General features: G+C 38.3%; 2 protein-coding genes across 3 annotated transcripts in view; one reads left to right on the top strand and one right to left on the bottom strand.

Annotated features, from left to right (window-relative positions):
• The window catches only part of SMC6 (Structural maintenance of chromosomes 6), a 106,395-nt gene extending 88,995 nt beyond the window's left edge, over positions 1 to 17,400 (top strand). For both annotated transcript variants that reach the window (XM_068353767.1, XM_068353765.1), the window contains 8 exons: positions 3,671 to 3,790; positions 5,644 to 5,831; positions 7,354 to 7,519; positions 7,664 to 7,777; positions 10,423 to 10,523; positions 13,404 to 13,554; positions 14,014 to 14,141; positions 17,110 to 17,400. In XM_068353767.1, the coding sequence (XP_068209868.1) occupies positions 3,671 to 3,790; positions 5,644 to 5,831; positions 7,354 to 7,519; positions 7,664 to 7,777; positions 10,423 to 10,523; positions 13,404 to 13,554; positions 14,014 to 14,141; positions 17,110 to 17,134 (993 nt within the window). In that variant the 3' untranslated portion in view covers positions 17,135 to 17,400. The remainder of the gene's footprint in view (positions 1 to 3,670; positions 3,791 to 5,643; positions 5,832 to 7,353; positions 7,520 to 7,663; positions 7,778 to 10,422; positions 10,524 to 13,403; positions 13,555 to 14,013; positions 14,142 to 17,109) is intronic.
• A 2,173-nt stretch (positions 17,401 to 19,573) lies between these two features.
• Positions 19,574 to 25,367, bottom strand: part of LOC137623103 (CXXC motif containing zinc binding protein) — a 55,319-nt gene continuing 49,525 nt past the window's right edge. Inside the window, exon 5 of the mRNA XM_068353768.1 lies at positions 19,574 to 20,368. Coding sequence (XP_068209869.1) covers positions 20,234 to 20,368 — 135 coding nt within the window. The 3' untranslated portion in view covers positions 19,574 to 20,233. The remainder of the gene's footprint in view (positions 20,369 to 25,367) is intronic.

The following is a 25,367-nucleotide window of genomic DNA, read 5'->3' as shown; positions in this document are numbered from 1 at the left end:
CGCGTACTTTCACGTCCCCATCCATCCAGACTCCCAACCTTTCCTAAGGTTCGTCTTTGGAAAGGTTGTGTACCAGTTCCAAGCCCTGTGCTTTGGCCTAAGCACGGCACCTCTTGTGTTTACCAGACTGATGAGGAATATTGCCAAATTCCTTCACTTGGCAGACATCAGAGCCTCCCTTTATTTGGACGACTGGCTTTTAAGAGCTCCAACAAGTCGTCGCTGTCTGGAGAATCTCAGATGGACTATGGATCTGACCAAGGAATTGGGCCTCCTGGTCAATATAGAGAAGTCCCAGCTCGTCCCATCCCAGACCATTGTCTATCTTGGTATGGAGATTCAGAGTCGAGCTTTTCGGGCTTTTCCGTCGGCCCCAAGGATCAATCAAGCCCTAGAATGCATCCAGAGCATGCTGAGAAGGAACCAATGTTCGGTCAGGCAGTGGATGAGTCTAACAGGGACACTATCATCGCTGGCCCAGTTCATCGAGTTAGGGAGACTCCACCTCCGCCCCCTTCAGTATCATCTAGCTGCTCACTGGAGAAAGGACATGACGCTAGAGGCGGTCTCAGTGCCTGTTTCCGAAGAGATGAGGTCTATGCTAACGTGGTGGAAGAACAGCATTCTTCTCAAGGAAGGTCTGCCATTAGCTGTTCAGACCCCCAACCACCGTCTCTTCTCGGACGCATCGGACACGGGCTGGGGTGCGACACTGGACGGACAGGAATGCTCGGGCACGTGGAATCAGGAGCAAAGGACACTTCACATCAATTGCAAGGAGTTGTTGGCAGTTCATCTGGCCTTGATAAACTTCAAGTCCCTCCAGCTAAACAAGGTGGTGGAGGTGAACTCCGACAACACCACAGCCTTGGCTTACATCTCCAAGCAAGGAGGGACTCATTCGAGGAAGTTGTTCGAGATCGCAAGGGACCTCCTCATTTGGTCAAAAGATCGAAAGCTTTCGCTGGTAACGAGGTTCATTCAGGGCGATATGAATGTCATGGCAGATCGCCTCAGCCGGAAGGGTCAGGTCATCCCCACAGAGTGGACCCTTCACAAGAATGTTTGCAGCAGACTATGGGCCCTGTGGGGTCAGCCCACCATAGATCTATTCGCTACCTCGATGACCAAGAGGCTCCCGATGTATTGTTCTCCGATTCCAGACCCAGCGGCAGTTCACGTGGATGCCTTTCTGCTGGATTGGTCCCATCTCGACCTGTATGCGTTCCCGCCGTTCAAGATTGTCAACAGGGTACTTCAGAAGTTCGCCTCGCACGAAGGGACACGGTTGACGTTGGTTGCTCCCCTCTGGCCCGCGAGAGAATGGTTCACCGAGGTACTGCAATGGCTAGTGGACGTTCCCAGTACTCTTCCTCTAAGAGTGGACCTTCTGCGTCAACCTCACATAAAGAAGGTACACCCAAACCTCCACGCTCTTCGTCTGACTGCCTTCAGACTATTGAAAGACTCTCAAGAGCTAGAGGCTTTTCGAAGGAGGCAGCCAGAGCGATTGCCAGAGCAAGGAGGACATCCACTCTCAGAGTCTATCAGTCTAAATGGGAAGTCTTCCGAAGCTGGTGCAAGGCGAATGCAGTTTCCTCAACCAGTACCACTGTAACCCAGATTGCTGACTTCCTGTTACATCTAAGGAACGTAAGATCCCTTTCAGCTCCTACGATCAAGGGTTACAGGAGTATGTTGGCAGCGGTCTTCCGCCACAGAGGCTTGGATCTTTCCACCAACAAAGATCTACAGGACCTCCTTAGGTCTTTTGAGACCTCAAAGGAACGTCGGTTGTCCACACCAGGCTGGAACCTAGACGTGGTTTTAAGGTTCCTAATGTCATCAAGATTTGAACCGCTCCAATCAGCCTCTTTTAAGGACCTCACATTAAAAACTCTTTTCCTCGTCTGCTTAGCAACAGCCAAAAGAGTTAGTGAGATCCACGCCTTCAGCAGGAACATAGGTTTTACATCTGAAACGGCTACATGTTCCTTGCAGCTCGGTTTTTTGGCTAAAAACGAGCTTCCTTTCCGTCCTTGGCCTAAGTCGTTCGAAATCCCAAGCCTGTCCAACTTGGTGGGGAACGAACTAGAGAGAGTACTTTGCCCAGTAAGAGCTCTTAAGTACTATTTAAGACGGTCAAAGCCATTACGAGGACAATCAGAAGCTTTATGGTGTGCTATCAAGAAGCCTTCTCTTCCGATGTCTAAGAACGCAGTTTCTTACTACATCAGGCTTCTGATTAGAGAAGCACATTCTCATCTGAAGGAAGAAGACCTTGCTTTGCTGAAGGTAAGGACACATGAAGTTAGAGCTGTCGCTACTTCAGTGGCCTTCAAACAGAACCGTTCTCTGCAGAGTGTTATGGATGCAACCTATTGGAGAAGCAAGTCAGTGTTCGCATCATTCTATCTCAAAGATGTCCAGTCTCTTTACGAGAACTGCTACACCCTGGGACCATTCGTAGCAGCGAGTGCAGTAGTAGGTGAGGGCTCAGCCACTACATTCCCATAATCCCATAACCTTTTTAATCTTTCTCTTGAATACTTTTTATTGTTGTTTTTGGGTTGTACGGAAGGCTAAGAAGCCTTCCGCATCCTGGTTGATTTGGCGGGTGGTCAAATTCTTTCTTGAGAAGCGCCTAGGTTAGAGGTTGTGATGAGGTCCTTTAGTATGGGTTGCAGCCCTTTATACTTCAGCACCTAGGAGTCGTTCAGCATCCTAAGAGGACCGCTACGCTCAGTAAGGAAGACGTACTTAAAAAAGGCAGAGTAATAGTTCAAGTCGACTTCCTTACCAGGTACTTATTTATTTTATGTTTGTTATTTTGAATAACTGCTAAAATGAAATACGGGATACTTAGCTTCTTTGTTAACATGTATGCTGATCTCCACCCACCACCCTGGGTGTGAATCAGCTACATGATCATCGGGTAAGATTAATATTGAAAAATGTTATTTTCATTAGTAAAATAAATTTTTGAATATACTTACCCGATGATCATGAATTTAAGGACCCGCCCTTCCTCCCCATAGAGAACCAGTGGACCGAGGAGAAAATTGAGTTCTTGTTGACAAGAAGTACTTGAGTACCTACTCACAGATGGCGCTGTTGTGTACACCCCCACCTGTATAGCGATCGCTGGCGTATCCCGACCGTAGATTTCTGTCGGGCAACGGAGTTGACAGCTACATGATCATCGGGTAAGTATATTCAAAAATTTATTTTACTAATGAAAATAACATATTAACAGAAAATCACAGGTGTGATCTTCAAAATATTTCTGCTAATCTTGATTTTGCCAGAACATTTTTGTTCTTTGTTAATACTACATTATTCTTATTATCCTCATCATTTATTATTGTTATTATTTTTATGTGTATTATCTTCAAAATTATGGTAACAGCATCAGTATTAAAAGAGTATTCACAATTTCTTGGCCATAGCAGGACTCGCCCTAAGAATTTATTCTCAAAAGAGTTTTGAAAGTTGTGGATATGTTTGCAAGTTCAAATGATATCTTCTCAATCTTTAAGCTATTTATATGAAATTAGTTTTACCTAATTTTAATTGGTAATACTGTACTTTTATTTTTATTGTGAACATTCAGCCTTTTTTAAGATAATTAGTTAACTCATAGAAACCTAACGTTTTTCTTTGTTTTCAGGTGAACTCATTGAAAGAGGACGTGAAATCTGCAGAAAAACAATATAGAGAAGCAGATGAAATTTTTTCAAAATTCAACAATCAAATATCTGAACTTTCTCAGACTGCACACAGTATGGAAGTAAGTGATTTATACTTTGATTAAAATGCATTTTGATATTCAGCGATGATCAAGCAATTTGAATTAATGTTTCTTCCTTTAAAATAGGAAAAGTCTTCAGCTAAGCCGTTAAAGTTGTTAACAAGGTAGTTAAAGACTGGTGGTTAGGGCGGGTGCTTATCAAAGACTCCACTTTTCTCTTCAACAGTGAGTTCAGATGCATTATTGCATCCTATCCAAGGCTGGTTAATCTTTTTAGTCTTTTTTCCTTACTTTCTAGTTTGAACGGTTGATGATATCATAGTGGAACGAAGCAGGAATACAAATGTGTGGATATTGCATCAATTTATGACTTTACCAGTAATAGATCCACTCACTTTGTGATTATGAGCATGATTTTATGCTATTGAATTATGGTTCCCTGTTAGGCGGTTGTATTCTTTGAGAGGTGGGAAGTCTGATTCATCTCCGTAGCCTTGACATGTCAAAGAAACTATTTGTGTTCCTCATTAGGGTTGCTGTTCTCTAAAACTTCTGGGTATATGCCCCTAGCTTCCCCTGGGAGTATGCTTCAGGAGCAGGAAGAACTCAGACCAACATCAGTCTTTTGGCTATGTTTTATAGTAAGGAGAGTAATGTGAAATTTAACCTTCCTCATTCATGTTTTCCAGCCTTTTGGCTGTGTTTTATAGTAAGGAGAGTAATGAGAAATTTAACCTTCCTCATTCATGTTTTCCAGCCTTTTGGCTGTGTTTTATAGTAAGGAGAATAATGAGAAATTTAACCTTCCTCATTCATGTTTTCCAGCCTTTTGGCTGTGTTTTATAGTAAGGAAAGTAATGAGAAATTTAACCTTCCTCATTCATGTTTTCCAGGCTTTTGGCTGTGTTTTATAGTAAGGAAAGTAATGAGAAATTTAACCTTCCTCATTCATGTTTTCCAGCCTTTTGGCTGTGTTTTATAGTAAGGAGAGTAATGAGAAATTTAACCTTCCTCATTCATGTTTTCCAGGCTTTTGGCTGTGTTTTATAGTAAGGAGAATAATGAGAAATTTAACCTTCCTCATTCATGTTTTCCTGAAGATAAAGTAACCGGCTTATAGGTCCCACAAAATTCAAGCACCTGTATTGGACCTTGATGTATAGAGGTATAGACTCAAGCTATTTTTCCTTTGTTTATCATAAAGGCAGCTGAATTTTTAGTTCCTAAGTTATTTGTTATTTTAGCAAGAAAAGGTAATTTTTTGTACTTGTTGGAGGATTGGCCAGCTGATCGTCGCCCAGTTTCCCGAGTACTTTGTCAAGCATGGTAGTTATGGTATATGTCAACCTACTCCTAACTTAAAACGGCAGGCATAGGTCTGGATCGTGGTCAGGGTAGGAAGATTTATCAAATGTAATTTGCTTTGGTAAATTGCATTATCCCTTATTTTGAAACATTGACAATTTCAACCTAATTATTTTAGACAATGTACTGATGTAGAACTACATTTAAATTTTTTTAAATTTGCAGAATAAATTTCCATGATCCAGTCCACTATAGGTAAAAAAAAAAAAAATTTTATTCGAAATGTATCTGTATATATATGCTTACAAATTTTATGTAAATTATACATTTTGCATAGGGAAATCCTCTTCTTTGTTACCAAATGGACTGATCTTTGCATCAATATAAAAAAAATGAACACAATACTTGAGTTACCAAGTACTATTTTTATTTCTAGATATAATGAAAATCATTAGTTTATTTTTGTGGAGCATTGTGCCTTGTAGAGGCTTGTTTGCCTCATGGTGCTGTAGAGTCTGCAGTAAAGATTTATTTTATTCTGAATTTTGATTGTATGTACAGTTTACCAAAGTCTTATGTATTTTCAGAAAGAGATGACAGAAGCTGAGGAAGAATATCATAAATGGACCAACCAACTAAAAGCTATGAAGAAAAAACACAAACAGGTGGAACAAATGAAAGTAGAACTGGAAAAGAAAACTCAAAGCCAAGCTGAAAAATTTTCTGCAGAACTTTTGATGGCAGAAAAATTCTTACCTCGAAAAGAAACCAACAGGTAAAGTAAAGAACTTGATTAGGATTAGATATTTTTTTTATTATAGTGCTCAGACTATAGTTTACATAGGAAACCTATCAATCCTATTAACTCCTTCACTGCAAGCCAGTGGATGCCTTCTCCTTAGCAGCACATGAGATTTGTTACCATCGGATATACAGGCACACTTACTCTATGAAAACCTGCGTTTCATTGTTTATTTGTTTTACTGCAGATTACCGAATAAATTTTTCAAAAGTTTGTTTTATTCTCTTGTATTTTACACGAAACAACTGAAAAATTCTTTTAACTCATTGCAAAATGATTATAGAATAATTTTTCAAACTTTTTTTTATTATTTTACCGTAAATACAGCAAAAGTAAAGCACTGTGATTCTATGTGTAAAAAGGCTTTATATTTATTGTGAAGTGATTTTGCAATTGCCTAATAATTCTACGATAGATAGCCATCGAAAGATATAAAACTACTTGTCAGAAATGGACCTTACGTCATACAGAAACGTAAAGAAAATATCTATTTGTTACCTTTAACACAAAGTCTTCTATAACGTGTAATTATAAGGTACAAAAACCTTATCTTTAATGACAAAAGAAACAGCCATTTCTGTTACACAAACACACACACACTCTGTAAGTGTGTGAGAGAGTTCATTTTCGTCTTCAAAAGATGCAAGAGCTCGTATTTTTTATATTAGCTTAGTCTATAAACATTTGTGCGAGCGGGAGAGCTCTGTAATATAAATTTAATTCAAGAGAAGAGAGAGATAGAAGTAGAGATGTAATATAAATTTAGTTCATTCGTCAAATATGTTTGTTCGCTCTTCTGTTGCCCTACCTCTTGCGTGACACTATGAACTTAATGATTCCAGTTTATGTTATTTCAGGGTCTTGGAAATAGGAAATATGCAGTTCACTCTTCCATGACAAATACTGCGTAGAATGTCAGTAAATGGAAATAATTACAGTAGGCCAACTTCTACTTAAAAAAACGATGGCAATGTATCACTGCCATAGATAGCATAAAATTTGGTGCATATGGGTACTGGAGAGTTATTTAAAGAAAAAATTTCAAACAAAGTATCCTAAATAAATTTTGAGCGAGAGACTTTGGAAAATACAATACTGTTTATTTTATATTGAGTTGTAATGACCAAATTACTTGATTTTAAGTGTAAATGTAATCCTCTTTCCTCACATATTCTTTGTTATTTTGCATATTTTTCTTTAGAATTTTATTTACTCAAAAGTGATCATAATATTCCAGGTAATATGCAGTACATAATTCTTATGGCAATATAAATCAAACAAGAAAGTCATCATTTCTGTTAAGGGTTAAGAATTTATTTTACATGTCTATTAATTGGTATGATTTGGTGAGAAACAACAAATCTTTATTACTAAACTTGTTCACAAAGAGTTCCTTATTTTTTCTTTTTAAATATTTATTAGTAAAATGGGATTTATCATAAAATATCGCAGTTTTATTAGTAAGCCATCCTATAAAATTATTAATGTTTTCCAGGTCACCAATACAAATAGAGAGGGAGTATAAGACTCTAGAAGTCAAACTCAACAAGGAGCAAACAAGCCATGGCGATCCCGTCAAAATTGCTGAAAAATTGAAGGAAATGACGGAGAAATATAAAAAGCTGAAGGCAGAGCTGCAAGAGAGTAAAAACTTGATAGGGGTGAGACTGATCTATTCAATATCACAATCAAAATCCATATTTTTTTAAACATTGTAATTTGACATGAAATAGAATGGGTGTGCAATTTCTTTGCGTAAAGAAAAATTATTTTGACTGTGTTTAATGTTGATATTTCTTTTTCAGAAACTAAAAAAGAGTTTAGGAGAACGATGGCTTATGGGAAGGAATTTTCGCAAAGTCGTTTCCATAGTTGTGAAGACATCTTTCGTTGAAATTTTAAGTGGTCGTAAGCTAAGGGTAATTATCTACATTGGTTGTTTTTTATTATATTTGCAAAATCATTTATGGACAATTCGTTCGTTGTGAAAAGTAATTTTATTCTTTGTAGTAGATTGGCCTGGGAACCAGCCACCCATTGAGATACTACTGCTAGAGTTATTGGGTCTTTTGACAGGCCAATCAGTAGTACATTAGATCCTTCTCTCTGGTTACGGTTCATTTTCCTTTTGCCTACACACACACACACACACACACACACACACACACACACACACACACACACACACACACACACACACACACACACGAATAGTCTGGCCTATCCTTTACATATTCCCCTCTGCCTCATATACCTGACAACACTAAGATTACCAAACAATTCTTCTTACTGCACTGTAATTGTTCAGTGGCCACTTTCCTCTTTGTAAGGGTAGAAGAGACTTTAGCTATGGTAAGCAGCTCTTCTTGGAGAATGACACTCAAAAATCAAACCATTGTTCTCTAATCTTGGGTAGTGCCATAACCTCTGTACCATGGTCTTCCACTGTCTTCGGTTAGAGTTCTCTTGCCTGAGGGTACACTCGGGCACACTATTCTGTATTATCTCTCTTCCTCTTGTCTTGTTAAAGTTTTTTTAGTTTATATAGGAGATATTTATTTTACTGTTGTTGTTCTTAAAATATTTTATTTTTCTTCATTTCCTTTCCTCACTGAGCTATTTTCCCTGTTGGAGCCCCTGGGCTTATAGCATCCTGCTTTTCCAACTAGGGTTGTAGCTTAGCAAATAATAATAATAATAATAATAATAATAATGGACAGTAAGATGATTTTCAGCTTAAGTATTATACCTTTTTAAGTGAGATTTCATGGCTTCTCTTCTACAGTCCATTTACTTATATCGGAGAATGTAGTTTAAAGGTTGATCATGAATGGCAGAGGCAAAGGACAGTGACAGTGCCCTAGAGATTGACCATATTTACATATCAGTACCCAAGCCGCCTCTCCATCCAAGCTAGGACCAAGGAGGGTGAGGCAATGGCTGCTGATGACTCAGCTGGTATACCTATAGGCTTCCCCAAACCACCCATCCTGAGCTCACAAGGATGGTGAAGTTGTAGATACTACAAGAAATTATCAAGCTTGGGCAGGTTTCGAAACCCAGTTTAGCAGAACACCAGGCAGGGATGTTTCCAATAGGCTACCACAAAAGCAATAGAACAATTCTCATACAAAGCAATGTATATATTTTTAATGAAATATTCACAGTCAGCATAACACCAAGTCCTACTCTGCTTGTCCAGATAATGTTTAAAACCTTTGGGTAAAATGTAGCCTTTGATATACTTAACAATAGCAAAGATTATTAAATTCAAGAAAAATAAATAGTAACCTTAATAGCTAACGGAGTTTACCTTGATGTGAGGAACTTTTGGTATGGTTGGATGGGATGAGGGTGGGCAATGAGGTATGGAACATTGCCTATCCTGCATATTTACTCGATTAAGTTTTGAAACTTAATTTTTATACTTATACATGTGTAAAAGGCTTATCCAAGTACAGCATGAAAACTCAAGTTCATAATTTTGTGAATTGTTAGGTAGGATATCATCATTATCTCCTACACCTATTAACGCAAAGGGCCTCGGTTATATTTCGCCAGTTGTCTCTGTCTTCAGCTTTTAATTCAATACTTCTCCATTCATCGTCTCCTATTGTACTCTTCATAGTCCTCAACCATATAGGTCTGGATCTACCAATTCATCAAGTGACTTGTGGAGCCCAGTTAAATGTTTCGAGAACTAATCTCTCTTGGGGAGTGCGAAGAACATGCCCTAACCATTTCCATCTACCCCTCATCATGATCTCATCCACATATGGCACTAGTAGTCTCTCATATAGTTTCATTTCTAATCCTGTCCTGCCATTTAACTCCCAATATCCTAGAAGAGCTGCTTACCATAGCTGAAGAGTCTTTTCTACCCTTACCAAGAAGAAAGTCGTCACTGAACAATTACAATACAATAGTTAACTTCTTGAGCATAAAAGAATTGTTCGGTAATCTTTTGTCAGGTGTATGAGGACAGAGGAGACTGTGGAGCCCTTGGTCTTAAAGCAACCTGCTTATCCAACTAGGGTTGTAGCTTAACAAGCAATAATAAAAATAGTAAATGCCAAGGACCTTAGAGATCTACTTGTGCAGTCACGGAAGCGGCAAAATATATTAGTGATACTGTATAGCTAAGCTTAAGGTACGGTAAGGTAAGGAATTTTGCCCATTTTTTCCGTACCAGAATCGTACTGTATTGTGCCGTACTTTGACAAGATTAACGTACCTACGTACTTTTAGGCTAAATATCAATAATACCCATACCGTAATGCCAGCCTTGATGTGTAGGCTAAGAGAAAATAAGCCATAACTAGAGAGAAAGATCCAATGTATTACTGTTTGACCAGTCAAAGGATCCAGTAACTTTATAGCGGTAGTATCCTTTCTTATTGAGCTCATGTTTATATATCTGTCCAAGGTTGTTTTTATGTATCAGTTTTGCACATTATGGTAAGCAGGTAAAAAGGTTTCATTCCATATACTTTTGAATTACAATAAACATCTGTAAAATAATTTAATCAATATATAGTTCTTCAAGTTTCAATTGTTTTTCCAGGGGAAGTTATTGTTTGATTTTGAAAACGAAACTCTTACAATTCAACTCGCAAAGAATGATGGATACACTGATATAAGTGTAGGTGACAATAATACATCAAGGTATGTTAATATTATTGTGCTGCTTGTACATTACTATTGTTTGTTCCAATAATCTGCAAGTATGTAATTGTCATTATTTCCATGAAAGTTTCTGAAATTCATATGTTATTCATTCTCTTGGGGGAAAGCTTGGTCATAAGATGCAATAATATTTTTAGGGATGCATGCCAAACCCTTTGTTTCCACTAAAAATATGCTGTTGGGGAATTGAGTACATATGTAAGTAATGCCTTCACCAGACCGTTGCCATCTTGGTTTTTCATTGTACTGTATGAGCCAGCCTTGGTGTGCTGTGCTTTTGTCAGTGGTCTATTTTAAGTGTGGTATGGGCTACAATGCTAGCTCCTTTCTTCATTTCACTCTTATATTAGTTTAGAAATTATTGCTTCGATATTGAGTGTGCAGATTGCAAAGTGAATAGGCTAAAATCAACAAAATTGGATCTTCATTTATGTGTTCATAGCTGAAGCTTTGCTTGTACTTATTTGATATACCAAGTGTAGTTCTGTATTAGATGATGATTTTATGCTTTTTTTATCTGAAGCTAGTTGATTCCTCATTCTAATTGCAGCCACTTCATCTCTGTATTCAGTATCTTCATCAATGACCTCCTCACCCTTTGTGCTTCTTCCAGCTGCCTCTCATTTTCAGTATTCAGAAGTTGTTCAAAATATTCCCTCCATCTCGTATGTCTTCATCCATATGAATTGAATTTCCATCTCTATCGCTAACAATTCCTTTCATCCATATGTAATAAATTTCTATCTCTATCCTTAATGATTCCCAGGTGTCTTTTCCTCAAATTTGAAATCTTATACATATCCTTTTCTCCTTCCCTTGGTTTTGAGCCTTTCATACAATTGCTCCCTGAATAGCTATACCTACTTTCCTTCTCAAGTTTTTTCCTCTTTTGTATTGTTCCTCTGCATGCATAACTTTCCTGTCCTGAAATGCCTTTAATTTTCTTTTAACTGACTTGCACCTTTCTTTCCCATCACGACTTTTCTCCTTTCAACACACCATATTTGCGGTTTCTTTCTACTAGTTCTTCTGTTTCTCAGATATTTTCCACTCAGTAACCATGTCCAATCTCCTAAGTTCAACCTTCCAGTCGTCTCTCTCGGTCCAAAATTGCTCACCCTTTTCTCCTTCAAGGTCCCAAACCTTAATTTTAGATCTCTTTTTATTCTTGGATTTTCTACCTTTTATTTTAAAATACATCATTAGTAGTAAATGTTGTTTAACACATGCTTCCCCAAAATCACTTTACAGTTCATCATATTGCTTTTGTCAACTCCTCTAACCAGGATGTAATCTATTTGGCTTTCTACTCCACTTCATAGGTTATCAAGTGCTTATCCAACTTCTGAAACCAGATGTTTATATCAATTCAAAAGGCTGAACTGTCTATATTATATACTTCCCCATCTTCATTTCTAATTCCAAACTCATGGCCTCCATGTACATTGTCATGTCTATCCCCTCCCGTACTCTGCCATTCATGTGTGCTCCTATGATTAGCTTCTTCTGCTCTTTCACTGTTCTAATAGCTGCCTCATACTCTTGTCTAAATAATTCTTTATCTTGTTCTTGTCAACCCATCTGAGAGGCATATGCTGAAATTATATGTCTCTATTTGATCCCATGTTATTATTGGAATCATTAAAAGCCTATCATTTATTTTATTTACTTCTACCACTTTTTCCTTCCAGTTATTACCTATTATGACCCCAACTTTCATGACCCTCTCTAATAGAGCTTATAGTTATTTCCTATCTTTAGTTCCACTTCCTTTTCGTACATATTTTAAAAACATATTAAAAATTTCTTTCTGATTTTTTGTAAATAAGATTATCTTATAATTTTTTTTTAAATGAAAGAAATCAATTTAGAAATAATTTTTTTTTCAAATGAAAGAAATCAATTTAGAAACAAAAAGTAGATAGAATGAATTAACACCAAAATACCACTGTTTTAATGGGGTAGAGTTGCACTCCTTAAGGGACCTTATTAGTGGAAAGTATCCAAATAAGTTACTTGAAGCAAGTTCTGATTCTTTTTTATTCTTCTAAGTCATCGGAAGCAGCCTCCTTAATGACGATTAATACTCCTCAATTTGCTCAAATTGTTTTAGATATAACAAATTATCTTTAGTGAAAAGAAAAGCTGTTAAATAGCATGTCATTTAGTGTTAAATGTTAAAGCTTTCTATTCAAAGAAAACATATTCAGAAGTCTGCAGAACCAACCAATTGCCTAACTTAATTATGGATTCAGATCGAACTTCCTCTCTTGAACTTATAATGGACGATTTGCAAATATGGCTACAAAATAAATAGTTTTGATGGGTAATAAAGTGGATATTATTTTGGAAATTCTCTCTCTTGCATATTCTATAATAGGAATGATTTCTATGTTAAAAGATGAGAAGTTTGTAGTTTATCAAGATCTAAATCTTATTTTAGAGTGTCTGACATGATTGAATAAGGCTATTTCAGATGGGCCCTCCAAGGCTGTAACAGCTTTTGGGAATTCTTTTATTTCTTACCCTATTTTGAGTCCTGTGTTGTATATTAGTAGGCTTGTTAGGGTGACTGCACATATGGTGCTAAGGTACAGTAGAGACTGATACCCTGAAATTTTTCTCTTGGAGGACCATTGTTTCTACCAATAATCTTTAGTGGAGAAGAAGCATGGCCTCTTTTAGGGAAGAAATTGTGAAATTTTTCAGTTTTTTAGGGTAGCATTGATATGTAGTCTTTGAAAACAATGCAATATAAACATCTGGTGAGTATAGAAGTAACAAATTTTATTATTAAAATTTCATTTTAAGGTCTTTAGTTTGTAATTTATCTTTTCATATTGTAAACCTTAATTTCAGTAAGAGACTATCACAGAAGAGAAATCAACAAGAAAAGCTATCCATGATGTCTGGTGGCGAACGTTCTTTTTGTACAGTAGCGCTAATTTTAGCTCTTTGGGAAGTCATGGATTCTCCCATCAGAATGCTGGACGAGTTTGATGTCTTTATGGTAAGATATTTCACTATTTGGTGAATGCTTTTAATTCTATTTACGTCTGGTTATATTATATATTATTCTTCAGTTTGATCTTTAACTATACAAACGTGCGTCATTTATCAAAGAGTCCTGCCTCAGCTACCCCTTGAGTCTTTAACCAGAAGAGCATTGTGACTAGACACTTGACATGAGTGTAGCCCGTCATGTGCAGATAGCATGGTGCAATCTACCGATTTCTTTTATTGCCTGGCCATAGAAAACAAATCCCGAAGTAACCATATTAGATGACTCGGGGTTTATACTAGGAAAAATTCAAATTATATAAAATTCAGTTTTGTAAGAGCTCGTTTTCATTCCATGAAATTATTATAGAATGTAAAATCACAAGCTAAGAAAAATTAATACTGTTAGAAACTCACTCTTGAACTGTATGTTTAAAAATTCTCATTATAAAACCTTTTGTTATTTCAGGATATTGTGGCTAGACGACAAAGTTTGGACATGATGATAACACATGCGAAACCAAAGACCCAATATATTTACCTAACACCGTTAGAAGTAAACGGGGGTCATATTCAAGAAGGAGTTAATATTTTTAGGTAAGTTCATTTTCATCCAATGTCTTTGATCTCATACTTGGCTCTCCAACATTTTAACTTTTAAGTTGCTCCAGTTTTCAGTTCTCCATTAAGAGATCCATTTACTTCTTTGGGTTGTATGTGTATTTTTAGTTAATATTTTTGGACAGTTCCATATCAAAATTAGTGTATACAAGAATATTTAAGCCCAAATTTGTTCCTCCATGTATAAAGTACAAACTTTTCATCCTTTAAAATAGGGAAAATGTCTTCAGCAGAACAGGAACCGCCATTGAATTCATTAATGACAGATGGTGCCCTTGGTGGGTGAGTAGTGCCACCCACCCGCTTGTTGAAGACTCTTCACCTTTGTCTTTGGGCATAACAAGCACACACACACACTGTTGTGTCCCATCCAAGGAATGTTTGCAATGAAGAACCACAAGCTTGTGCTTTATTTAGCTCTGAATGTGGATTCTCAGGCACTTGAAGAGGTGTATTGAACCTCCACTGGGACAGACAGTCCTTGATATATGTTTCCTTGGAGAGTGATTTCAAATGCTTTGAATACCTTTTAAGACTTCTTAGTAATAGCCATGGTTGTGGCAACAGTGGCCGAACAGCCCGTAGTTTCTACTTGGTATTGACCTGTTGTCAGTCAAATTTCATGAATGGAAGTGCTATGATGAGTTCAGTAGGGCATGAACCTAGGGCTTCCTTATACACAGAGTCCATGGTCAGCACATTGCAATCATGGCCCCAGACCAGGGGAGAAAATAATATAATAAATGATGATGAAAGATTTTGAGAGTAGTGTGACGGAAGGTTTGGGTGCAGAAAGTGAAAGAGAGGAGTTATGGCAAGATTAAGTGATACATGGAATTTTAATTGTCTGGTGGATTGGGTGGAGTACGATGTTGGGATGAGTAGGACAGGGAAGAGAAACTGGTTGAGTCAGCTGAAGTGTCATAGTAATCTTTAGGAGGTAATGGAGAGTGAGCTGAATGGAGGGGAGGACTGGGAGAGTAGAAAGAGACAAGGGTTGGAAAGGTGGTTATGCTAAGGCTCATGTAACGATAGAGTTTGTTTAACAGGGATAGGGGAAGGGAGATTTTGGGAGGGGAAGAAGAGGACTTCATCTTGAACATTAAGTACAGCATTCATCTTTAGAGGAGCGGCTACAGGAAGGGTGGTGTACAATAGGTGGAGGAAGGGAGAGGAAAGTGAGACACAAGTTACTAGCAAAGCAGTGATAGGCACTGACATGTCTGAGTGAGGAACATAAAGTAGTTTATGCAAATGATTGACGAGACTCGAAAGGATTTTGTTGAAGGCAAAAATAACAGACTGAAATTAGTAGTGCAAATGTTCATGGGCAGATATTCCTGGTGGCTGGATGTGGAAAACTTCACCAGGGGGACTCTCACTGTACTCTCCAGCTCCTGGGCTAACTGGTTGCCTGAGGCATGTGGTCAGCCAACACTTCGTAGCACTCTAACTGCAAGCATTCCATGAACATTTGAGGAGGCACTTGGTAGTGTTGGAACATTACCATTGTAGCCTACATCAACAAGGAGGGGGGCATGGTTGCCCCTCCCCTCCCTTTTTTCTAGTCAACAAAGCAGATGAACAATAGGGTAGTGTACTAATGCTGTAAAATTGTCAGACAGGTTTATTTCTGACAAGAGGAACGCTAACAGAAAGGTTCAGTCAGCAAGAACAAGTTGTAAGATAGGAGTGGTCCTTGCATCCTTGCATAGCGGAGAGGCTTCTTGGCCAGTGGAGATCACTGTAAATCGTCCTGTTTGTTATATGGACTAAGCAGGACACTCCCGGCATTTTGTTATTCCTTCTAAGACTCAGGCAGTGTTCAAGGTCTTCCTCCAACATCCATGCTATCACCTGGACATTTTGTTTCCCTCTGGTCTGCCCCATTTCATTAGATGATCAACAAATATTGATCATGCTGGATGTCAGGATGACCTAGGTTGCTCCTAGAGGGCCACATGTGGAATTATTAATTTTTAGTCAATGAAAAAGCTGCATTTGGATTGGTGTTGGAGCTTCGATAAGCTAAACCACCTTCACCCTTCTTTTGGGAGTAAACTGACTAGTCCTTCAACTCTTGATGTTGGCTCTGTCATGGCAGCTCTGTAGTTATGTAGCCAGCCCTGTTCCCTTACAGGACAGAAAGCATCTTATCTATGGTAACATGTTCATTGTAAGTCTGGAGGAACTGTAGAATGACTGGCTCTTTTGTTTCTTTCCTCCTTACTAGGGAATGAAGCTTTCTTACCATTACATGCTGGGTTTGACATTGATGCTGGAAGCTTCATTTCTGACCACCATTATTATTTGACTAGATTTGTTAGTAGTTCTCTCTCATCACCCCTTCACAAGGGAAATGATGGTGGAACAGATATCTATCCAGACTGCATCTCCCTTCACGGGAGAAGATTCCTTTATTTACCAAGTACCAGATACCAAGCAAGTTCAGTACTGGCCTGCCCCTATTAGCCTATTTTTGTCCCAATGATTCGTTCATTGGAAGTTAGTGGAGTCATCTTCCCTCTCCCCTGTATGAGAAAGGAGAGACTGGCATTACCAGGGGGAAGAAAAAGAACCAACCGGTTTGGTTCTAGGGGGAATTTCCTGCCCACCAATAAGCAAGTCTCCTTATTTTAAAGGGCAAATGGTTAGTATGTGTCAGAACAAATAAATGTTAAAAGTAATTTCAAATTTTTCCAGCTATACAAACTTAGATTCCATTAAAGTTAAACTCCTCACTTAGACCACCCCTCTGTCCGGAGCCGATGGTTTTAGGTGAAGTGTTTTTGACAGGTTGCTGTACGGTACTACTCTCCCGCGCACATCACCTGCCGTTAACAATCTCATTAGCAATTTCAATGACCTTATCAGTGCCGCTGAAGACATTCCCTATTTTAGAGAAAAAATATACATTTCTTTTAAATTCTATTTTTTGTTTCAGAATGCCAGATCCAGAAAGAACATAGGCTCGGTAAGCCATCAGGAAAATTTTAGTTTGTTGTAAACCCGATAATTTTTTTTTTTACTAAATATATTTTCTTCAATAAAAAGAAATTTTGCTTTTTGATAACTTTGAAGTTATAAGATATTCTTGATATGTATAAAAACTCAAAACAGTCTAGCCCTTTTTTAAAGTAAGAAATATATTTACACAGCATTTGTATTAATCCTTATGTAGCTTGTAAGGATACGCAGATTTTAATTTTTGTTCTTAATAAAATATATAAAATGATTGATGTTTTAACCTTCTAGCCTTTTCAGAAATGGTACTGTACTGTGGTACTTACATTATCCCTCCTATGGTATAATAAAAGCTAACAAAGGTTCATTTCAGGCTCTTCCGCCCCAATAAGAGGTAACAGGTTTTTTTTCAGTCCCTTTGGTTTTATAGCACATTTACCATACCCTTTCTTTTCTACCTACTTGTCTGACAAACTACTCCAAATTTCTTGAAACTTTCATTTCAGAACAAACCCTTCTGAGAGAGCCAGAATTTCTAGCAACGAGAATAATTTTATTATAATTATAGAGAAAATATTGTACACCCTCAGTTTCTTTTTATACATACATACATATACCAAGGCACTTCTCCAATTTTGGGGGGTAGCCGACATCAAACAAATGAAACAGAAAAGGAAACATCTCTCTACGTTCCTCCCAGCCTGACTAAGGACTCAACCGAGTTCGGCTGGTACTGCTAGGCGTGCCACAGCCCACCCTCCTCCTGTTATCCACCACATAAGCTTCAGAATGCTGAATCCCCTACTGCTGCTACCTCCGCGGTCTTCCAAGGCAACGGAGGAAGCAGCAGAGCCTACCGGAACTGCGTCACAATCGCTCCCCATTCATTCCTATTTCTAGCATGCTCTCTTGCCACTCTCAAATCTATCCTCCTGTCACCCAGAGCTTCCTTCACTCCATCCATCCACCCAACCTTGGCCTTCCTCTTGTATACTTCTCCCATCAACTCTTGCTGACAGCCATTTTCCATTCTCTCAACATGGCCAAACCACCTCAACACATTCATATCCACTCTAGCTGCTAACTCATTTCTTACACCCGTTCTCACACTCACTAATTCGTTCCTAACCCTATCTACTCGAGATACACCAGCCATACTCCTTGACATTTCATCTCAAACACATTCAATTTCTGTCTCTCCGTCACTTTCATTCCCCACAACTCCGATCCATACATCACAGTTGCTACAATCACTTTCTCATATAGAACTCTCTTTACATTCATGCCCAACCCTCTATTTTTTACTACTCCCTTAACTGCCCCCAACACTTTGCATCCTTCATTCGTTCTCTGACGTACATCTGCTTCCACTCCACCATTTGCTGCAACAATAGACCCCAAGTACTTAAACTGATCCACCTCCTCAAGTAACTCTCCATTCAACCTTGCACCACTCTCCCTTCTCGTACATCTCATAACCTTACTCTTACCCACATTAACTCTCAACTTCCTTCACTCACACACCCTTCCAAATTCTGTCACTAATCGGCCAAGCTTCTCTTCCACGTCAGCAACCAGTACAGTATCATCCACAAACAACAACTGATTTACCTCCCATTCATGGTCATTCTCGTCTACCAGTTTCAATCCTCGTCCAAGCACTCCCCTCTCTCACCACTCCATCAACATACAAGTTAAACAACCACGGCGACATCACACATCCCTGTCTCAGCCCCACTCTCACCGGAAACCAATCGCTCACTTCATTTCCTATCCTAACACATGCTTTACTACCTTTGTAGAAACTTTTCACTGCTTGCAACAACCTTCCACCAACTCCATATAACCTCATCACATTCCACATTGCTTCCCTATCAACTCTATCATACGCTTTCTCCAGATCCATGAACTCAACATACACATCCTTACCTTTAGCTAAATATTTCTTGCATATTTGCCTAACTGTAAAAATCTGATTCATACAACCCCTACCTCTTCTAAAACCACCCTGTACTTCTAAGATTGCATTCTCTGTTTTATCCTTAATCCTATTAATCAGTACTCTACCATACACTTTTCCACCACACTCAACAAACTAATACCCCTTGAATTACAACACTCGTGCACATCTCCCTTACTTATAAAGTGGTACAATACACAAAGGATTTGTTCATAAATGACAAGTTAAAAACCACAAGTGCAGCCATAGCTGAAGGTACACTGGAAAAAATATATGTACCATTTAGTTTGTTGGGCTAAGTCACTCTGAAAATGTTAAATCCCTAAGTAATCTTGCTTTTTCAGAATGCCCCATGCCCCCATTCACATATCTAAAACAATGTTACAGCGCAAGGTAGAATATTCTTGATGTTCTGTCTATCATGATAAAATGCACAGTCAATATAAATACAAGTTAGTTTTTGGTATTGAAAGAAAAAACTTGGTAGTGTATATTTTCCAAAATATGGAAATTATCTATTGAAATGGAGTTTTTAAAATTTTTTATGCTCTACTTTTGAAGGTAAACTTAATTTCTGGGGTAAAGTTACTGTATTTGTGAAAATATTTTATTTTGCAATAAAAAGTTTATCAAAAATCAATAATGGTTAAAATAACATTAGCTGGCTAAAGAAATTAGGATCTATGATTGTAATATGGCTGCAGTTATTCAGTTTAGTAACTAGAACAACTGCTGATATTCTGTACCCTATGTATTTGAACAGCTGCAAATTCATGATATAGCTGAATAGGACAAGTTTGTCAAAACCAGAAATAGAATTTAGCTCCATTAAATTACTAGGGCACTTGTGGGGAATCAAATTTTATATGCTAAAAAAATTATATACATGTATTCTGCTCTTTTTATCAGCATATCATACAACCCTGTAAACATGTTTATAACTTTATTTTTTGAAAAACTATCAAGCATCTGATGGGGAAAAAACAGCATACATGTAATAATACACTTTGTCTCGCACACTTCTTCATTCTGTACTTCCATCTGGCACATGAAAACAAGTGCAAAATTAATTAATTACGACTTCTAAGCTGAATAAAGAAATGCGGTGTTATAAAAAAAGAAAAAATCTGAAGAAATAATATTACTAAAGGATTTTGTATTCAAGCTCAGTTATTCCAACTGTACAGTTCTGCTTTTCGTCATAATCAGCCCAATCTTCATCTAAGTTTAAGATTGTAAACGGTGTACCACTCTCTACTCCTTTACATTGCCATCCTTCCTGAAATAAATGAAAAATCAATCAATCCAGATGCAAAACAATTTTTACCCGTAGTTCAATAGATTTTTCAACTATAGTGTCTTATTGAATTTCAACATCATCAAATGACAACATTATTAAATAAATTGTCTTAACACTCACAATTCATAACCTTTACAGCATATGGATGCCAATAATGTGCACATTCAGAACTAAGTTAACTACAAAAGGTCAAAGAAACTTCCTTGATTTGACCTGAACAGTTAAGCAATTACTGCATGCTTCATTACATTGAGTGATTGCATCAAGTAAACATCACATTTTGCTACTCTTCACAACAGTACTTCACTTAATTTGTGCTTATCTTTTGCTAAGTATTCCATCCCTTTATTGTTTCACATATTCTACGCCTGTGATTATGGGTATAAAATGTTTTTGTAGCTCTGAGGACACCGTCTGAAGTTAATCTCTATTCATTTAAATGCTGTATCTTTCCTGCTATTTCAGAAGGGACATGAAACACTCATTCCCAAGCAAGAAATAGGAAGGACCATCCCGCAAGTAAGGAAATTCTACCAGAATAAGTGTTGGGCATCTACTAAGTTCCCTCTGGCAGCTTTAGCTCGAGAGCTTTTACTTTGCCCTTTGATAGGGAGGGGTTACAATCTCTCCTAGTGACAATTCCTACATAAGCAGCTAGGATTCCTCACCAAACTTCATTCGCTGATACAAGAAGTCACAGGGCAAAGGTTGATCTATGGATCCTGTGGCAGACAAACAGGAAAAGGCCACCTATTCCAGGATTTTACACCAAACACACTACCCTCCTCCTATGCCTTCTATTTACACTATTTTCTTCACTTATCCAGCTTGTTCCAGCATGCACGAATGTGGTGCTCTAACCTCAAAGCAGTTGAAGCTCTACTCCTGGCTGAGCTAGGCAGTTTCCGATAAGGAACCTGAGTAATCTCTCTCTCTTTCTGCAGCCTGGGACAAGTCCTTGTTTAAAAGATGGTAAACTGTTTATGCAAGCATTTGAGAAAGAGAAACTATTGCAGTCAACTAGAAGCCTGTCAACCAAAACTACCAAGAAGGGGAGCACTGCCTAACCAAAGGCTTCACCTCACTGAGGGTTTGGTCATCACCAGAGCACGGGAAAATTTATGCCGTATGATGGATGGCAAGTAACCTGAATATCAGGTCAAGAAGTCAACCAAGATCTCGGCACAAGAGGTGGATTCCACAGACTACTTCTGACAGTAATCTGCTCCCCATCTGAATGGGGGGGGGGATGTGTTCATGTGGCCAGAAACTTGCTCCCACAGCTCGAGTTCCCCTCTGCAAATTACAACTAGGACAGAGAGGATGGTCTGCCTTTTAGAACACAAGGTCCAAAGAAGTCAAACCTCTGCCTTTCTGTGGCCAGAAGCTTGCTCCCAGAGCTCGAGTTCCCCTCTGCAAATTACATTTAGGGCAGAGAGGATAGTCTGCCTTTTAGGGCAAGGGGTCCAAAGAAGCAAAACCTCTGCCTTTCTGTGGCCAGAAGCTTGCTCCCAGAGCTCGAGTTCCCCTCTGCCAATTACAACAAGGACAGAGAGGATGGTCTGCCTTTTAGCGCACGAGGTCCAAAGAAGTCAAACCTCAGCCTTTTTTGTGGTCAGAGGCTTCCTCCCAGAACTCGAGTTCCCCTCTGCCAATTACAACTAGGACAGAGAGGATGGTCTGCCTTTTAGGGCACGAGATCCAAAGAAGTCAAACCTCTGCCTTTTTGTGGCCAGAAGCTTGCTCCCAGAGCAAGAGCTCCCCTCTGCAAATTACAACTAGGGCAAAGAGAATAGCCAGCCTTGTAGGGCACGAGGTCCAAAGAAGTCAAACCTCTGCCTTTTTGTGGCCAGAAGCTTGCTCCCAGAGCACGAGTTCCCCTCTGCAAATTAGAAGAGCAGAGAGGATGGTATGCCTTTTAGGGAAAGGGATCCAAAGAAGCTAAACCTATGCCTTTTGTGGCCAGAAGCTTGCTCCTAGAGCAAGAGCTCCCCTCTGCAAATTAGAACTAGAGCAGAGAATATGGTATGCCTTTTAGGGAAATGGGTCCAAAGAAGCTAAACCTATGCCTTTTCGTGGCCAGAAGCTTGCTTCTAGAGCAAGAGCTCCCCTCTGCAAATTAAAACTAGGGCAGAGAGGATGGTCTGCCTTTTAGGGAAAGGGGTCCAAAGAAGCTAAACCTGTCTTTTTGTGCCCAGAAGCTTGCTCCTAGAGCAAGAGCTCCCCTCTGCAAATTAAAACTGGGGCAGGGAGGATGGTCTGCCTTTTAGGGCAAGGGGTCCAAAGAACCCAAACCTCTGTCTTTTTGTGGCCAGAAGCTTACTCCAAGAGCAAGAGCTCCCCCTCTGCAAATTACAACTAGGGTAGAGAGGATGGTCTGTCTTTTAGGGCAATGGGTCCAAAGAGGCCAAAGCTCTGCCTTTTTATAAGCATTATAATAAAGAAGAGAATTAATGCTTCTCCGGACCTCTTAAATGTTTTCTCCCCTTATGACCTCCAGACTAAACAGTAATTGAATGCAATCTCTTATTTACAGGGGAATAAATCCTCATTAGGAATTGTAAATCCAACTTGGCCACAAGGGGGACAGTGATTGACAGGAGGCCTCACCACACATCGTTGTCGTCTTTCTATAGACTGGGAAACTTACATGGGAACAACATCAATTCTGACTTTAGCTCCTCCTACCAAAGTGTCCATAGGTGAACCACGCACAATACATTAATTCCTCTCTTTCCAGCAGCAACATGAGTTCTCTGATTACAGAACCACTCCTCAAGACCTTCCTTTCATCCAATCATGAATTCTTACACAGCCAGGAAGAGTATGGCCAAAAGGGGGCTTATACTGGAAGTGGTACACTTAGCAGAACAATAAGTCTGAGCCATTGGTAGTGGAAGTCCTAAGCAAATGCTATAATCTCCTTTTCCCAGATAAACTCTCTCCACTAAACTTATCAGGTTAAAGACCTATGATCATTTCTAGCTTGGCTACAACCCTAGTTTGAAAAAAGGGATGCTATAAGCCCATGGGCTACAAGGGAAAAAAATTGCCCAGTGGGAAGTAATGAATAAAGAGTATAGGTATCTCAGGATCAGTTACAATATTAAAATAGATATGTCATATATATACACTATTAAGAGAGACTTGCATCAGCTTGTTCAACATAAAAACATTCACTGCAAGTATGAGCTTCTTTAGTTCAACCAATACAACTGCCTTGTTAGGAAGATTATTCCACGATCTGGTAACATCTGGAATAAAACTTCCAGAATAGTGTAGTATTGAGCCTTATGATGGAAAAGACAAGTATGTTAGAACTATCTGCATACCTAATGCTACGTATAGGATGGTAGTCTTGGAAGATCGGAATACCAAAGATGGTCGGAATTGGGAAAAATCTTATGCAACATGTTTAAAGAACTAACTTAACAACAGTGCCAGTGATAAGGAATTAGAAATTTAATAGATAGCAAGGTTTTCTCCAACAAATTAATATGAGAGTCAACAGCTGAGGACCATACAGAAGAATAATACTTGAAATACAGTAGAATGAAGGAATTAAAACATCTTTAGTATAGACTGATCACCAAAAATATCAAGACTTTCTCAGTAAGCCAATTTTTTGTGCAACTGAAGAATAAACAGACAGAATGAGTTTCTTAAAAGTAAATTTGCAACTTTGTGCTATGCATGGAAGAAGCTGGTGAAGGATGATAAGGATGCAATCTTTTGGCCTCCAAAAATGTTGGCCAGTCAGCTAAGAAAGATGAGTGACTTGAATAAGATGAGGGCAATCTTAGGAACCTGTTGCTTACCAGAAATTAAATAATCTGGAAAACTGTAACAGCCAGCTTCTCTCTAAAGAGGAGCAGGATGATGATTTGCTAACAATGAAACCATCAAAACAATTGTCATAAATTAGGGTGGACTCAACTGGTTGACTTGATACACTTATGAATAAACCCATTCCCTTGAACCAAAGAGCCTTTATGTTTCACATTAAGTTCAGGGAATTCTTTAACATCTTAGCCAAATACAGTTTTTGAAGAGAAAAGTACACTTCAGATTGATACCATCTTTCAAGGTGAATAGTTATCTTGGATGAAAGTTAGCAGCAGAGACCACAACCTCATCAATTTTGTCTTTGTGTTTATTGTTACTAATATCATTACTAGCCCAGCTACAAGGATAGCAGCCCAGTGCAGAATGGAAATAGCGAATAAATAAATAAATAAATAAACTATAAAATAAGACATGTCAACCTATTCAATGTAAAAGCATTTGGAACAAGTTTGAACTTCTGAATTTCCACCGATTCTACTGCCAGATTACGAAGAACATTCCACAATTTGGTCATAGCTTGAATAAAACTTCTAGAATACTGTCTAGTATTGAGCCATTTGCTAGAGAAGACAAGACTTAGAATAAAATGTGTACTTAGTCTGGGAAGATCTGAATGCAAAGGATGATCAAAATTATGAAAATTCTTATGCAGCATGCGCAAAGAACAGAACAAGGGTACCAGATATTAATATTCAGATAAAGAATAGGGAATCTAATACACCACAAGTTTTTTATTCAATAAATTAAGATGAGAGTCAGAAGCTAAAGACCAGAGAGGAAAATACTAAACCCAGAAGAATGAAAGAATTAAAATATTTCTTCATAGATTGATCAACAAAAATCTTAGACTTTAAAAAAGACAATTTGTTGTGCAACTGAAGAAAGAACAGATCAGATGTGATGTGTTTCACAAAGTAAATTTGCAATCAAGAATCAACACTTAGAATTTTAAATGAGTTATATGTAGTTAAAAAAAAAAAAACATTTCTCAATGCAAAGATCTGGATATTGAAGAGCCAATGTCCTTAGCCTATTTACAATCATACTTTTGAGTTTTGTTAGCTTCAACTTCATCCCCCATAATTTGCACCACGCAGTAATTTTAGCTAGATATTTATGAAGGGATTCAGCA

This window comes from Palaemon carinicauda, chromosome 30 (assembly GCF_036898095.1).
Source record: "Palaemon carinicauda isolate YSFRI2023 chromosome 30, ASM3689809v2, whole genome shotgun sequence".
Classification (NCBI taxonomy): Eukaryota; Metazoa; Arthropoda; class Malacostraca; order Decapoda; family Palaemonidae; genus Palaemon; species Palaemon carinicauda.
Note: the sequence above shows the minus strand (reverse complement) of the source record. Positions and strands in the feature narration are given on the sequence as shown.